Consider the following 12,649-nt stretch of genomic DNA (forward strand, 5'->3'; position numbering starts at 1 on the left):
TATACATGTTTGGTGTCTACAAACTCGCACCAACCTGAGGCATCATACCCACACATCAGTTTTACCATATAGTGAACACGGTGAATAAAATATCCCAAAAGCTATTGTACAATCCCACTTTTTTTGCAATTTTTCCGCACTTGGAATTTTTTTGCCGTTTTCCAGTACACTATATGGTAAAACTTATGGTTTCATTTAAAAGTACAACTCGTCCCGCAAAAAACAAGCCCTCATATGGCAAGATTGATGGAAAAATAAAAAAGTTACGCCTCTCGGAAGAAGGGGAGCAAAAAACAAAAACGCAAAAACGGAAAGTGCCCGGGGGCTGAAGGGGTTAAATAAAAGATTTTTGTCTAAAAATCGATTTTGTAATTGGGATTCATTAAAAATCTTGCACTGTTTGAATTTTGCAGGCTATTTCCCTGTCCATTCAGAGTTGCAGAATGAGTTAACGCAGCTTCTTATGACACCAACTCTTTTTTCTGTTTTTCTGAGCTTGTCTCAGCTCATTTTTGACCATATAAAAGTTTAGCTCCACTTTTATGTAGTCCTAAATCGGCAGAGGAGCTAAGAAAACTATAGTATGAAAAAGGGCTCGCTGATGGATTCTCAGTTAACTTTACAGCTAAAAACGTGCATGGCGCAATGACCTATTAATAACCAAATTATACAAAATGTATAAGGAAACCCTAATTGCAATATATATATATATATATATATATATATATATATATATATATATATATATATATATATATATATATATATATATATATATATATATATATATATATATATATATATATATATATATATATATACTAAAAGAAAAAAAAATGTTCCAGAACGTGTGCAAATCCTTAACCCATGTAACTTTTTTTTTTTTTTTTTTTTTCTTCCCCCCCCCCCCTCAGGCCCTAAGTATGTTCAGCGCAGCCCTGGCCTCCTGTCAGCTGGGGCCACTGATGAGTCAGTTTGGGTTGCCGGCAGAGGCAGTGGACGCAGCCAACAAAGGAGGTACAAGGCGCATTTTGATGTTTTACCCATGGCGATTCCATTTTTTTTTTTTTTTAATATCCTTTTCTCTTTTGAGTTGTATGTATATGAGTATATGATATAAAATTATTTTTATACAGACACATATATATATATATATATATATATATATATATATATATATATATATATATATATATATATATATATATATATATATATATATATATATATATATATATATATATACACACACACACACTTTGTACACAAAATATATATAAAGTTTATTGTGTAGAAAATAATTTATATAATAGTGGGGGGGGAATATATATATTATATAATATACACACATATATATCCCCCCCACTATAATTTTATATATAATTAGTACACACGCACTACAATTTTATCTAAAAATGACATATACAAAATAAATTATATATATTTATTGTGTAATTTTATTTTTGTGTGTGTATATTTTTGATCTTGTGTTTTTTGTATTTTATCTTATTTTTTTTTTCCTCATCTAATCAGACATTGAAGCGTTTGCCAAGGCGATGCAAAATACGTCTTCCCAGAAAGAGAGAGAGTCCAAGGAGAAGAAGGAGGAGGAGGAAGACATGAGCTTAGATTAATTCCTATTATTTTTTCTGCTGCAGATCGGTCTTGAGTGCTTCGGCTGGCTTTATACCCCACATGTATGTCATTTCTGTGTTTAATAAACCTTCCTTAAAGCTGCAGAATTTGCTGACAGCTTTGTTGTTGTTTTTTTTTTTTGCTATTTTGTGGGTGAGGAACAGAGGGGGACGCTAGTTAGCTTTACCCTCCCTGGGAAAATTATACTTTAGTAAACGCTGTACAGTTTGTTCTGAAACCGACAATGGGTCTAGTGCTGATTACAATGAGCATTTCCCCCTCCAAATCTAGTTAACCCTTTCCAACCATTCTGGTCATTACCAAAATAAAGAATTACTTCGAAACTGAGAGAAAAAAAAAAGAAAAGTAGTTTTTATTTTAGAGGACCCCAATTTGCACCATGAATTTACATGTCTCCAGTAGGAAGTTACAATGTCGGCATTTAGTTTCCAGTAGGCATTACAATCCTAATGTTATGGGTACAGATAAAGGGCACCCCTCATCTACGCCCAGCAGAGGCAGCCATTGTTGGAGGTGAATTACACCAATTGGTCAGTGGAGTAATGGCCGCCTCGCCTGGGGCTTCATGACTCTAACACGATGGGCCCAAGTGTTGTGTATTAAATAGGTACACACATGCATATAATATATATACAGACATTTAATGTGTAAGTGCAGAGGTGAAATCAGTGAAATAGACTTAAATATATATTTATATTTTTCTTTTAAAAAAAACATCTTCACGCTGTTCTACCACAGAAAGGGACAATATAATAAATATCTGTAGAGGACTTTCTGCCCAGTGGTTATTTTCATAAAATGTTCTCGGCTTCGGGCGTTGTAGGAGTTTACAGACCCCCTGTGTCCAGTTGCTGGTCTCTGCTATATAGTAAGTATACAGGAATTTACGATGGGAATGGTTAAAAGGCAACTTGATACATATAACGCCCCATTTTCCATGATCTAGAATGGTGAACACAAGGCAATGAAATAGACATCCAGACTAGATGACAAATCATCTATGATCCCTATTAGCAGACTTCAGCGCTCCACACTGGTATCTCTGTACAAGTGCTGGTTCTGCTCCCATTATTTCTACATTTTTAACATAAATCTGGCTGTTTTACATTAATTACATAGCAACTTGCGTTTTCCTGTTGCCGTAATAGCTCCCCAGTGAAAGAACTGTGAAATTAAGAAGCTGTTAAGTAGCGGAAGCCGACACATTTTCACATTTCAAGTCAAAATCAAATGAGCGGGTCGTATTATGGGTTCAGACCTTGCATGAAATCAGGTTTTGTGCCGCAGCGATGGTCTAATTGAAGCGGAGGCAGATTACTATCAATCTAGCACAAAGTTCTTCTGAAAAACCCTGATTAAACCACCTGTACATGGCCGACTTGTGCCAGTTGCGGGTACAGTGTTCCAGTGTTTTGTCTTAGCGTATTAATGACAGGAATGAGGACTGCTGTCCTTTTATCGCTACAAGTCCCAGCTGAGTCGGTGGATTATATCAAGGCTTACAATGCTAGTAGCACTTGTCAGAGAAAGGGTTAATGCATTTTAAGCATTTTCACAAATCTTCAATTTTTTGATGGGAAAATTGTATTGTTAGGTGAAGCGTGTTTGAGGGGCTGGGACCTGTCTGCAGAAATAGAATGGTTCAGTAAAGTAACTGAGAAGCACCCATGTTCCTGGGTCAGATGTCAGTCATGTTGTAATATGACCTAACACCCCCCCACTAGTGGCACAGTTTAGTGGTCTCTGCCCTTAAATAACTGCAGTCCCATGTCAGCGTCCATCCACCACTTGCTTTCAAATTAAAGAGTTGGACAGATGTTTCTCCCGGCTGATCCAGTGAAGATTCCAGATTTGGAGACATCTATGACCTTCCTGTTGATGGTGAGGTTCCTCATGCACCCTTGATAAGAAGAATGTGGGTGCTCTGTGATGGGAGTGTTTGCTTCAATAAAACAATGAAAACAAACATTTAGTAATAAAGTGACAGCAAAATGCATATTTTGTAAGAAAATACATGCCCAACAAGAATTGGTCATATTGGAGCTGAATAAACTGGCTATTCAAGGCTTACAAAGCCAGTGCAGATAAGGCTATGGGAAACGTGACTTTTATTCTTTTAAAGAGTGTTCTTAAATTGCTTTAACTACGGTAGTTAGCATAAAAATAAGCAAATTTTAAGTTTACTTCCTTTCTCTACCTGCTGTCATTCTCTTGCAATGAAAGCTTTCTTTGTCGCTCCATTGGGAGACCCACACAATTGGGTGTATAGCTTCTGCCTCCGGAGGCCACACAAAGTATTACACTTTAAAAAGTGTAACCCCTCCCCTCTGCCTATACACCCTCCCGTGCATCACGGGCTCCTCAGTTTTATGCTTTGTGTGGAAGGAGGCACACATTCACTCATGCTCCCATTTTAGTCAGCAGCAGCTGCTGATTTTATCGGTTGGAAGAAAAGAGGGCCCCCACAGGGCTCCCGGCATGCTCCCTTCTCACCCCACTAAGTCGGCGGTGCTGTTAAGGTTGAGGTACCCATTGCGGGTACAGAGGCTGGAGCCACATGCCGTTTTCCTTCACCATCCCTTAGAGGCTCTGGGAGAAGTGGGATCCTAACCGGTCATCCATTCACTGGGACCGGGCTCCCTCCGCAGCCCCTGAGGGAATCTGCCGGACAGGAGACTTGGTATCATCAGGGACAGGGCCCTGCATCTAAAGGTACTCTGTGTCCCCATGGGGACGGTGCATGGAGCGCTTGTATCACAGACGCAGCTGCTGCTGGTTTTGTGACGACCGGGACTTCCGCGCCGACCGCGCCTGTTTGTCGGCCGCGGTATTAAATTTAGTCCCCGGCTTCATGCGGCCTAGTACCATAACTCCCGCCCCTGGGCCTGCCAGTCAGGGGTAAGGGCGGGACGGTCGACCTGACGTCGGCAGTGAGGGCTGGAGCATACTTTAGGTTTCCTCCCCCCTCACTGATCACTGTAGGGCACCAGATTCCTGCACTTTTCTAGTCGCCGCCCACGGCTCCCTCCTCCCCTGAGAGCTCCGGCAGCCATTTTTACAACACATTCTGCCGGTGGAGGATTTCAGGAACGAGCCCTGCAGCTCTGGGAGACCCAAGGCAGGGAATCTGGTGGACACACACCGCTTTGGGCGGTCGGTAAGCCACACCGGTCACCCGGTGCTGGTCCCCCTAGGGTGCCGAAGTGTATGTATATGTATATATATATATATATATATATATATATATATATATATATATATATATATATATATATATATATATATATATATTGGTATATATTTTCTCTGTTCGGCCGAGTTGTTTTGCTTTTGGCAATATACCCTCAGTGATCACTCTCCTAGGAGACAACAGCATGTCGTCCACAAGGAGCAAGGACGCTAAGGCAAAGGGTTATTTTGCAACCTGTACCTCTTGTGCGGCTATGTTACCTGCAGGTTCCACCTACCCTCACTGTGAGCAATGCTCGGTCCCGCCTGCTTCCCCTGTCCAGGTGGCAGGGACAGAGTTTGCAGTTTTTGCTGAGAAACTCTCTGAGTCGCTTTCACAATCCATGGCTCAGTCTATGGACAAATGGTCTGCTAAGCTACTAGAAGCCTTGCAGTCCAGATCGGTCCTTACACAGGCCCCGGGCACTGTTGGATCATCACCTCCAGGCCCCTCTCGGTCTGCGCCGCAGGTGCTCCCGGGGTGGCCCCTAGGTCTCACGTGGAGGACTCCGGCACGGACCACAGTCCCAGACCGGCTAAGCGGGCTCGCTGGGAATATTCCCCGACTTCCTCACGCTGCTCGGGGTCTCAGCTTGAGGACTCTCTGGAGGATGAGGCGGACGTCGCAGCTCAGGGCTCTGATCCTGACGTTCCTCTCAATCTTGATACACCTTAAGGGGACGCCATAGTAAATAACCTTATAGCGTCCATCAACCAGGTGCTAGATCTTTCTCCCCCAACTCCACCTATAGAGGAGTCGGCTTCACAGCAGGAGAAACACCAGTTTAGGTTTCCCAAACGTACACGGAGTGCGTTTTTCGATCACTCTAACTTCAGAGATGCTGTCCAGAAGCACAGAGCTTTTCCGGACAAGCTTTTTACTAAGCGCCTTAATGACACACGTTACCCCTTCCCCTCTGACGTAGTTAAGGGTTGGGCTCAATGTCCCAAGGTGGATCCTCCAGTCTCTAGACTGGCGGCTAGATCTGTAGTATCAGTTGCAGATGGCTCATCGCTCAAGGATGCCACTGACAGGCAGATAGAGCTCCTGGTGAAATCCATCTATGAAGCCACAGGCGCGTCTTTTGCCCCGGCCTTTGCAGCCGTGTGGGCACTCCAAGCTATCTCAGCTTGTCTGTCTGAGATTATTGCGGTCACACGTACCTCTGCGCCGCAAGTTGCGTTTTTGACTTCTCAGGCGTTGGCTTTTTCGTCCTACGCCATGAACGCCGTCCTGGACTCTGCTAGCCGTACAGCGGTAGCATCCGCTAATTCGGTGGCAGTCTGCAGGGCCATGTGGCTACGCGAATGGAAGGCAGACTCTGCTTCCAAGAAGTTCTTAACCGGTTAGCCGTTTTCTGGCGACCGATTGTTTGGCGAGCGATTGGATGAAATTATTAAGGAATCCAAGGGAAAGGACTCGTCCTTACCCCAGTCCAAACCGAAGAGACCTCAGCTACGGATGTCTCACGGTTACAGGATAGAGTTCAGCTCTCGTCCTCCGACTCGTTTCTTCAGAACATCTCCGCCCCCATCGGGCCGGCGCACTTTTTCAGGCTGTGGGCGTCCTGAAGTCAGAGGGAGTGGTGATTCCCGTTCCCCCTCAGGAACATGGTCACGGTTTCTACTCCAGCTTGTTCGTGGTGCCAAAGAAGGACGGATCATTCCGTCCCGTTCTGGACCTCAAACTGCTCAACAGGCATGTGAGCACCAGAAGGTTTCGGATGAAATCTCTCCGCTCGGTCATCGCTTCGATGTCACAAGGAGACTTCAAAGCATCAATCGGCATCAAGGATGCTTATCTCCATGTGCCGATCGCACTCGAGCATCAACGCTTCCTGCGTTTCGCCATCGGGGACGAACACCTTCAGTTCGTGGCACTGCCTTTCGGCCTGGCGACAGCCCCACGGGTCTTCACCAAGGTCATGGCATCCGTTGTGGCGGCCCTACACTCTCAGGGCCACTCGGTGATCCCTTACTTAGACGATCTAGTCAGGGCACCCTCCCGGGTGGCGTGTCAACACAGCCTGACCGTCGCTCTGGAGACTCTCCAGCGGTTCGGTTGGATCATCAATTTCCCAAAGTCCAAGTTGACACCGACCCAATCACTGACTTACCTCGGGATGGAGTTTCCTACTCTCTCAGCGATAGTCAAGCTACCGCTGGACAAACAGCTTTCGCTGCAGACAGGGGCGCAATCTCTTCTTCGGGGCCAGTCACACCCCTTGAGGCGCCTCATGCACTTCCTGGGGAAGATGGTGGCAGCAATGGAGGCAGTCCCCTTCGCGCAGTTTCATCTGCGCCCACTCCAATGGGACATTCTCCGCAAATGGGACAGGAGGTCGACGTCCCTCGACAGGGACGTCTCTCTTTCCCTTGCAGCCAAAACCTCTCTTCAGTGGTTTTGTCGCAGGGAAAGTCCTTCCTGCCCCCATCCTGGGCTGTGGTCACGACGGACGCGAGTCTGTCAGGGTGGGGAGCGGTTTTTCTCCACCACAGGGCTCAGGGAACCTGGACTCCGACACAGTCCTCCCTTCAGATCAATGTTCTGGAGATAAGGGCAGTGTATCTAGCCCTAAAGGCGTTCCATCGGTGGCTGGAGGGCAGGCAGATCCGCATACAGTCGGACAACGCCACGGCGGTAGCGTACATCACCCACCAGGGCGGCACGCGCAGCCGTCAAGCCTTCCAGGAAGTCCGGCGGATTCTGCTGTGGGCGGAGGCCACAGCCTCCACCATCTCCGCAGTTCACATCCCGGGCGTAGAAAACTGGGAAGCAGACTTTCTCAGTCGTCAGGGCATGGATGCGGGGGAATGGTATCTTCACCCAGACGTGTTTCGAGAGATCTGTCGCCGCTGGGGAACGCCGGACGTCGATCTCATGGCGTCACGGCACAACAACAAAGTCCCGGCATTCATGGCACGGTCTCAAGATCACAGAGCTCTGGCGACGGACGCATTAGTTCAGGATTGGTCGCAGTTTCGACTGCCTTATGTATTTCCCCCTCTGGCGATGCTGCCCAGAGTGCTGCGCAAAATCAGGTCCAACTGTCGTCGCGCCTTTCTCGTCGCTCCAGATTGGCCGAGGCGGTCGTGGTACCCGGATCTGTGGCATCTCACGGTGGGTCAACCGTGGGCGCTCCCAGACCGCCCAGACTTGCTGTCACAAGGGCCGTTTTTCCATCTGAATTCTGTGGCCCTCATCCTGACTGTGTGGCCATTGAGTCCTGGCTCCTAGCGTCCTCAGGGTTATCTCAAGATGTCATTGCCACCATGAGACAGGCCAGGAAACCAACGTCCGCCAAGATCTATCACAGGTCTTGGAGGATCTTCTTATCCTGGTGCTCTGATAATGGTTTTGCTCCCTGGCCTTTTGCCTTACCCACTTTTCTTTCATTCCTTCAATCCGGAATGGACAAGGGTTTGTCTCTCGGCTCTCTCAAGGGACAAGTATCGGCGCTATCCGTATTTTTTCAAGAGCGTCTAGCCAGGCTTCCGCAGGTCCGCAAGTTCCTGCAGGGAGTTTGCCACATAGTCCCACCTTACAAGCGTCCGCTGGAACCCTGGGACCTTAACAAGGTGCTAACGGCTCTTCAGAAACCACCTTTCGAGCCGCTGCGGGATGTCTCTTTATCACGTCTTTCGCAGAAGGTGGCATTTCTAGTGGCAGTTACATCGCTCCGTAGAGTGTCGGAGCTGGCAGCGCTGTCATGCAAAGCCCCCTTCCTCTTTTTTCACCAGGATAAGGTGGTTCTGCGTCCTGTTCCGGAATTTCTCCCTAAGGTGGTATCTCCTTTTCATCTCAATCCGGATATCTCCTTACCTTCATTTTGCCCTAATCCGGTTCACCAATGTGAAAAGGATTTGCACTCATTAGATCTGGTGAGAGCACTCCGGTTCTACGTGGCTCGCACGGCGCCCCTGCGCCGTTCTGATGCGCTCTTTGTCCTTGTCGCTGGCCAGCGTAAGGGTTCGCAGGCTTCCAAGTCAACCTTGGCTCGGTGGATCAAGGAACCGATTCTTGAAGCCTACCGTTCTTCTGGGCTTCCGCTTCCTTTGGGGCTGAAAGGCCATTCTACCAGAGCCGTGGGTGCGTCCTGGGCATTGCGGCACCGGGCTATGGCTCAGCAGGTGTGTCAGGCAGCTACCTGGTCTAGTCTGCACACTTTCACGAAACACTATCAGGTGCATACCTATGCTTCGGCAGACGCCAGTCTAGGTAGGCGAGTCCTTCAGGCGGCGGTTGCCCACCTGTAAGAGGGGGCCGTTTCGGCTCTTTTTATTGAGGTATTCTTTTACCCACCCAGGGACTGCTTTTGGACGTCCCAATTGTCTGGGTCTCCCAATGGAGCGACAAAGAAGAAGGGAATTTTGTTTACTTACCGTAAATTCCTTTTCTTCTAGCTCCTATTGGGAGACCCAGCACCCGCCCCTGTTCCCTTCGGGCTGTTTGTTCTTTTGTGTACACATGTTGTTCATGTTGAATCGTTTCTTTTGGTTCATGGTCTTCAGTTCTCCGAACATCCTTCGGATTGAATTTACCTTAGACCAATTTATAAGTTTCCTCCTTCCTGCTTTTGCACCAAAACTGAGGAGCCCGTGATGCACGGGAGGGTGTATAGGCAGAGGGGAGGGGTTACACTTTTTAAAGTGTAATACTTTGTGTGGCCTCCGGAGGCAGAAGCTATACACCCAATTGTCTGGGTCTCCCAATAGGAGCTAGAAGAAAAGGAATTTACGGTAAGTAAACAAAATTCCCTTCTTTATCTTTCATAGTGCAGAGCTAGTTTCCACGAAGTCTGACCTGGAGCCAGTAGTTACATTCTAAGAGAGAGGTTAACTCTTGCTTTTTATAAAGCTAGTTTCTGCTCACTCCCCGTTTTTGCATCATCTCCAGACAACCAAAACATTCAGGGCAGGTCTGATAATCTCTTCACTTACTATGCAGAGCTATGTGCTTGTTCAAATATCTCTATGTGTAATCTACTGCCTCATCAATGCCCGGCTTGAACTACAGCTCCAGGGTATGTAGACCTTTTATCAGTAGTCTTCATCTGTGGCCCTCCTTGTGTTGGGCATAATATGTTGGCAATTATCGTTTTATCACAGATTGTAGACCATAGCCAAAAATAAGACTCCTGTCCAATAAGTTGTTTTTACCTAAGATCCATGGTGAAGATAACAATGTATCCAACCTTTCTGGGTTCACCGTCTTATCATGGTTGATTGTTAAGGTAGAGTCCTCTGCTCCACAATTTGATCAAGCTGCTTTGTCCATGTCTACAATGCTACCCATGTGCCTCCTAATTACCTTTGGTGCCCATATCTGACTTCAGTCATTGTGTTGTAATGGTCACATCACGCTTTACTGTAGGGGCTGATTTCCATTACACGCTTTAATTCGTGTCCAAAATGGCACTGCTAGAGACTCAATAGTTATACGAGTGAGATTTATTGAAAACACACCACACCCTGTATAGCTTTATTTCGAGCTCAAAACTAGTTGTGTACATACATTACCTTCACTGTACCTATCCTCTATTATACTCCAGAGCTGCTCTCACTATTCTGCTGGTGCAGTCACTCTGTACATATATAATATTACTTATCCTGTACTGATCCTGATTTACATCCTGTATTATACTCCAGAGCTGCACTCACTATTCTGCTTGTGGAGTCACTGTGTACATACTTTACTGTACTTATCCTGTATTGATACTGAGTTACATACTGTATTTTACTGCAGAGCTGCACTCACTATTCTGCTGGTGCAGTCACTGCTAATACCTTACATTACTTATCCTGTACTGATCCTGACTTACATCCTGCATCATACTCCAGAGCTGCACTCCCTATTCTGCAGGTGTGTTTTTGGTTTATTCAGACCGTAACACCTCAGCTTTTGCACTGTGTGGCGCCTATTTTTCCCTATGCACATCCCAGAATGTAAATCAAAGGTGCAAAATCTGTGCAGACACCATCATTGTAGACAGTGATACAATCAGAGACTCCTGCTTCCTTCCGTATGTTGTCTGGTACCTGATAACCTAATAAAGACTTGACCTGGCACTCTGGCAATACTCCTTGGCCCTTTTGAACCAATTGGTGCTATTTCAGCCTTATCTTATTTCTGCCAGATGGCGCTATGTGCACTCTATGGGACAGTTTGGGTATATGGTGGCATTTTAACAGTATTTAATAGTGTGACTATAGAGACTGTAGCCGATTCTTCTATGAGGTGAGTACCACATGTGTTTTATCATTAATTCTCCACCCAATCCTGCTCCTTTGCTCATGCAACACAGGGGGATGCGCTCCCTATTACTAGCAGACACGTGACGCCATCTGAATTGACACAAAAGTACAAGCTAAAGACATATGCCAAATACTAACCCGGCACTCCACCCATATAGAGGGTTCCCCAGTTCCTGATGTGAGAAGAAGGACTGACCCCCACTAAATGGTTCCCTTCAGTGTCCACGTCCAGTTGGACCACATTACTCCCTTTAGTTACTGTGATGGAAAAAAAGAGAAGCAATGAAAATAAAGAGCCTTCCAAGACAATAGGAAGATGTCTGCAGTATGTCACGATACTGACCGGCAATGGTGTGCCACTGTCCGTCACACAGAGGCTGCTGCAGATGGACCGCTGTGGAGTGTTTACCCCGAACATCCGTCAGAACTATAGACACCTGAGAATGGCCAGAAACAATGAGAGAGGAAATCCCTAGAGGAGAACAGCCATAGGAAGTGACTGTGTAATCCATACCTTTCTATCAGCCAAGGACAGGGTGATTGCGTAACCTTCCTCAGTGAGGACATGGAATATAAGTCCAGACGGGTGCATCGGCCGCACTTCTAACTTCAACTCTAGATCCTGCCCCACATCAATCAATTTCCCTGAAATTAGCAGGAAACAAAAAAGTTCTGTTAAAGAAACAGCTCCCCACATGGTTGTTTCTGGTATTGCAGTTCAGCCCCATTGAACGGGTATTTCAAAACATTGAGGCAAGTGATTTCTACTTACCAAATGTCAAGAATCCCCCATCTGAGAAAAACAACCCAGGTTCTGTCACTCCATCAAAACATGGCGTGACTCCTGCAGCTTTTGCTGGGTTGTCCAAGGATTTCCCATCCATCTTCAGGTTCCTCAGACATCCTTGGAATCCAGTGACATCCTGAAATGTAAGACTAATCAGTCTTCTGTATTCCCATCACGGATTTTGGGACTTGGTATCCTATTACCAGGTACAGATACATTGTGCACAATCATTGTGTTTCCCCCACTCACCAGGTTGTCCGGACGGTTCCTCAGTGCAGGGACCCCACCAATGTAAACTGGGCTTGCTAATGATAGGACTGACCCTGGGGGTAGCACCCCACTTTGAGCCTTCAGGCCATCTATAACCAGGCGGAGCTTGTGCTTCTCCTTCCCAAAGAAAATCTAAAATGCAAAATATTTAATCGTTATGGTTGGGAATCTTTGGTCTTGAAGCTGTTTACATGATGCCATCACTTCAGGGCTATCGTGATGTCACTATTCAGCTATATAACGGACAGCACAACAGCTATATGATGTCATCAGATTGGCCCTAGAGTCAAATTTTAAGTTTGGGCTGCTTTAAGAAGACAATGGTTCTGAACACACAAGCATCAGACCAATATGGTTGACACTCAATATCCACATACTGGCTGTAGTAATTAGTCAACAGCTTGAGGACCATGGTACAGTGGAACCTTGCTTAACGAGAACAATCCGTTCTGG

General features: G+C 46.1%; 2 protein-coding genes across 5 annotated transcripts in view; one reads left to right on the top strand and one right to left on the bottom strand.

Moving 5' to 3' along the window:
• Positions 1 to 1,752, top strand: part of ADRM1 (ADRM1 26S proteasome ubiquitin receptor) — a 31,594-nt gene extending 29,842 nt beyond the window's left edge. For all 3 annotated transcript variants that reach the window (XM_075350406.1, XM_075350407.1, XM_075350408.1), the window contains exons 9-10: positions 915 to 1,017; positions 1,534 to 1,752. In XM_075350406.1, coding sequence (XP_075206521.1) covers positions 915 to 1,017; positions 1,534 to 1,634 — 204 coding nt within the window. In that variant the 3' untranslated portion in view covers positions 1,635 to 1,752. The remainder of the gene's footprint in view (positions 1 to 914; positions 1,018 to 1,533) is intronic.
• Positions 1,753 to 1,990: 238 nt separating this feature from the next.
• The window catches only part of LAMA5 (laminin subunit alpha 5), a 196,881-nt gene continuing 186,222 nt past the window's right edge, over positions 1,991 to 12,649 (bottom strand). For both annotated transcript variants that reach the window (XM_075350405.1, XM_075350404.1), the window contains 6 exons: positions 12,176 to 12,328; positions 11,912 to 12,062; positions 11,654 to 11,784; positions 11,483 to 11,576; positions 11,278 to 11,397; positions 1,991 to 3,598 (listed from right to left, as the gene is read on the bottom strand). In XM_075350405.1, coding sequence (XP_075206520.1) covers positions 3,456 to 3,598; positions 11,278 to 11,397; positions 11,483 to 11,576; positions 11,654 to 11,784; positions 11,912 to 12,062; positions 12,176 to 12,328 — 792 coding nt within the window. In that variant the 3' untranslated portion in view covers positions 1,991 to 3,455. The remainder of the gene's footprint in view (positions 3,599 to 11,277; positions 11,398 to 11,482; positions 11,577 to 11,653; positions 11,785 to 11,911; positions 12,063 to 12,175; positions 12,329 to 12,649) is intronic.

Source organism: Anomaloglossus baeobatrachus, chromosome 5, assembly GCF_048569485.1.
Source record: "Anomaloglossus baeobatrachus isolate aAnoBae1 chromosome 5, aAnoBae1.hap1, whole genome shotgun sequence".
Taxonomy (NCBI): Eukaryota; Metazoa; Chordata; class Amphibia; order Anura; family Aromobatidae; genus Anomaloglossus; species Anomaloglossus baeobatrachus.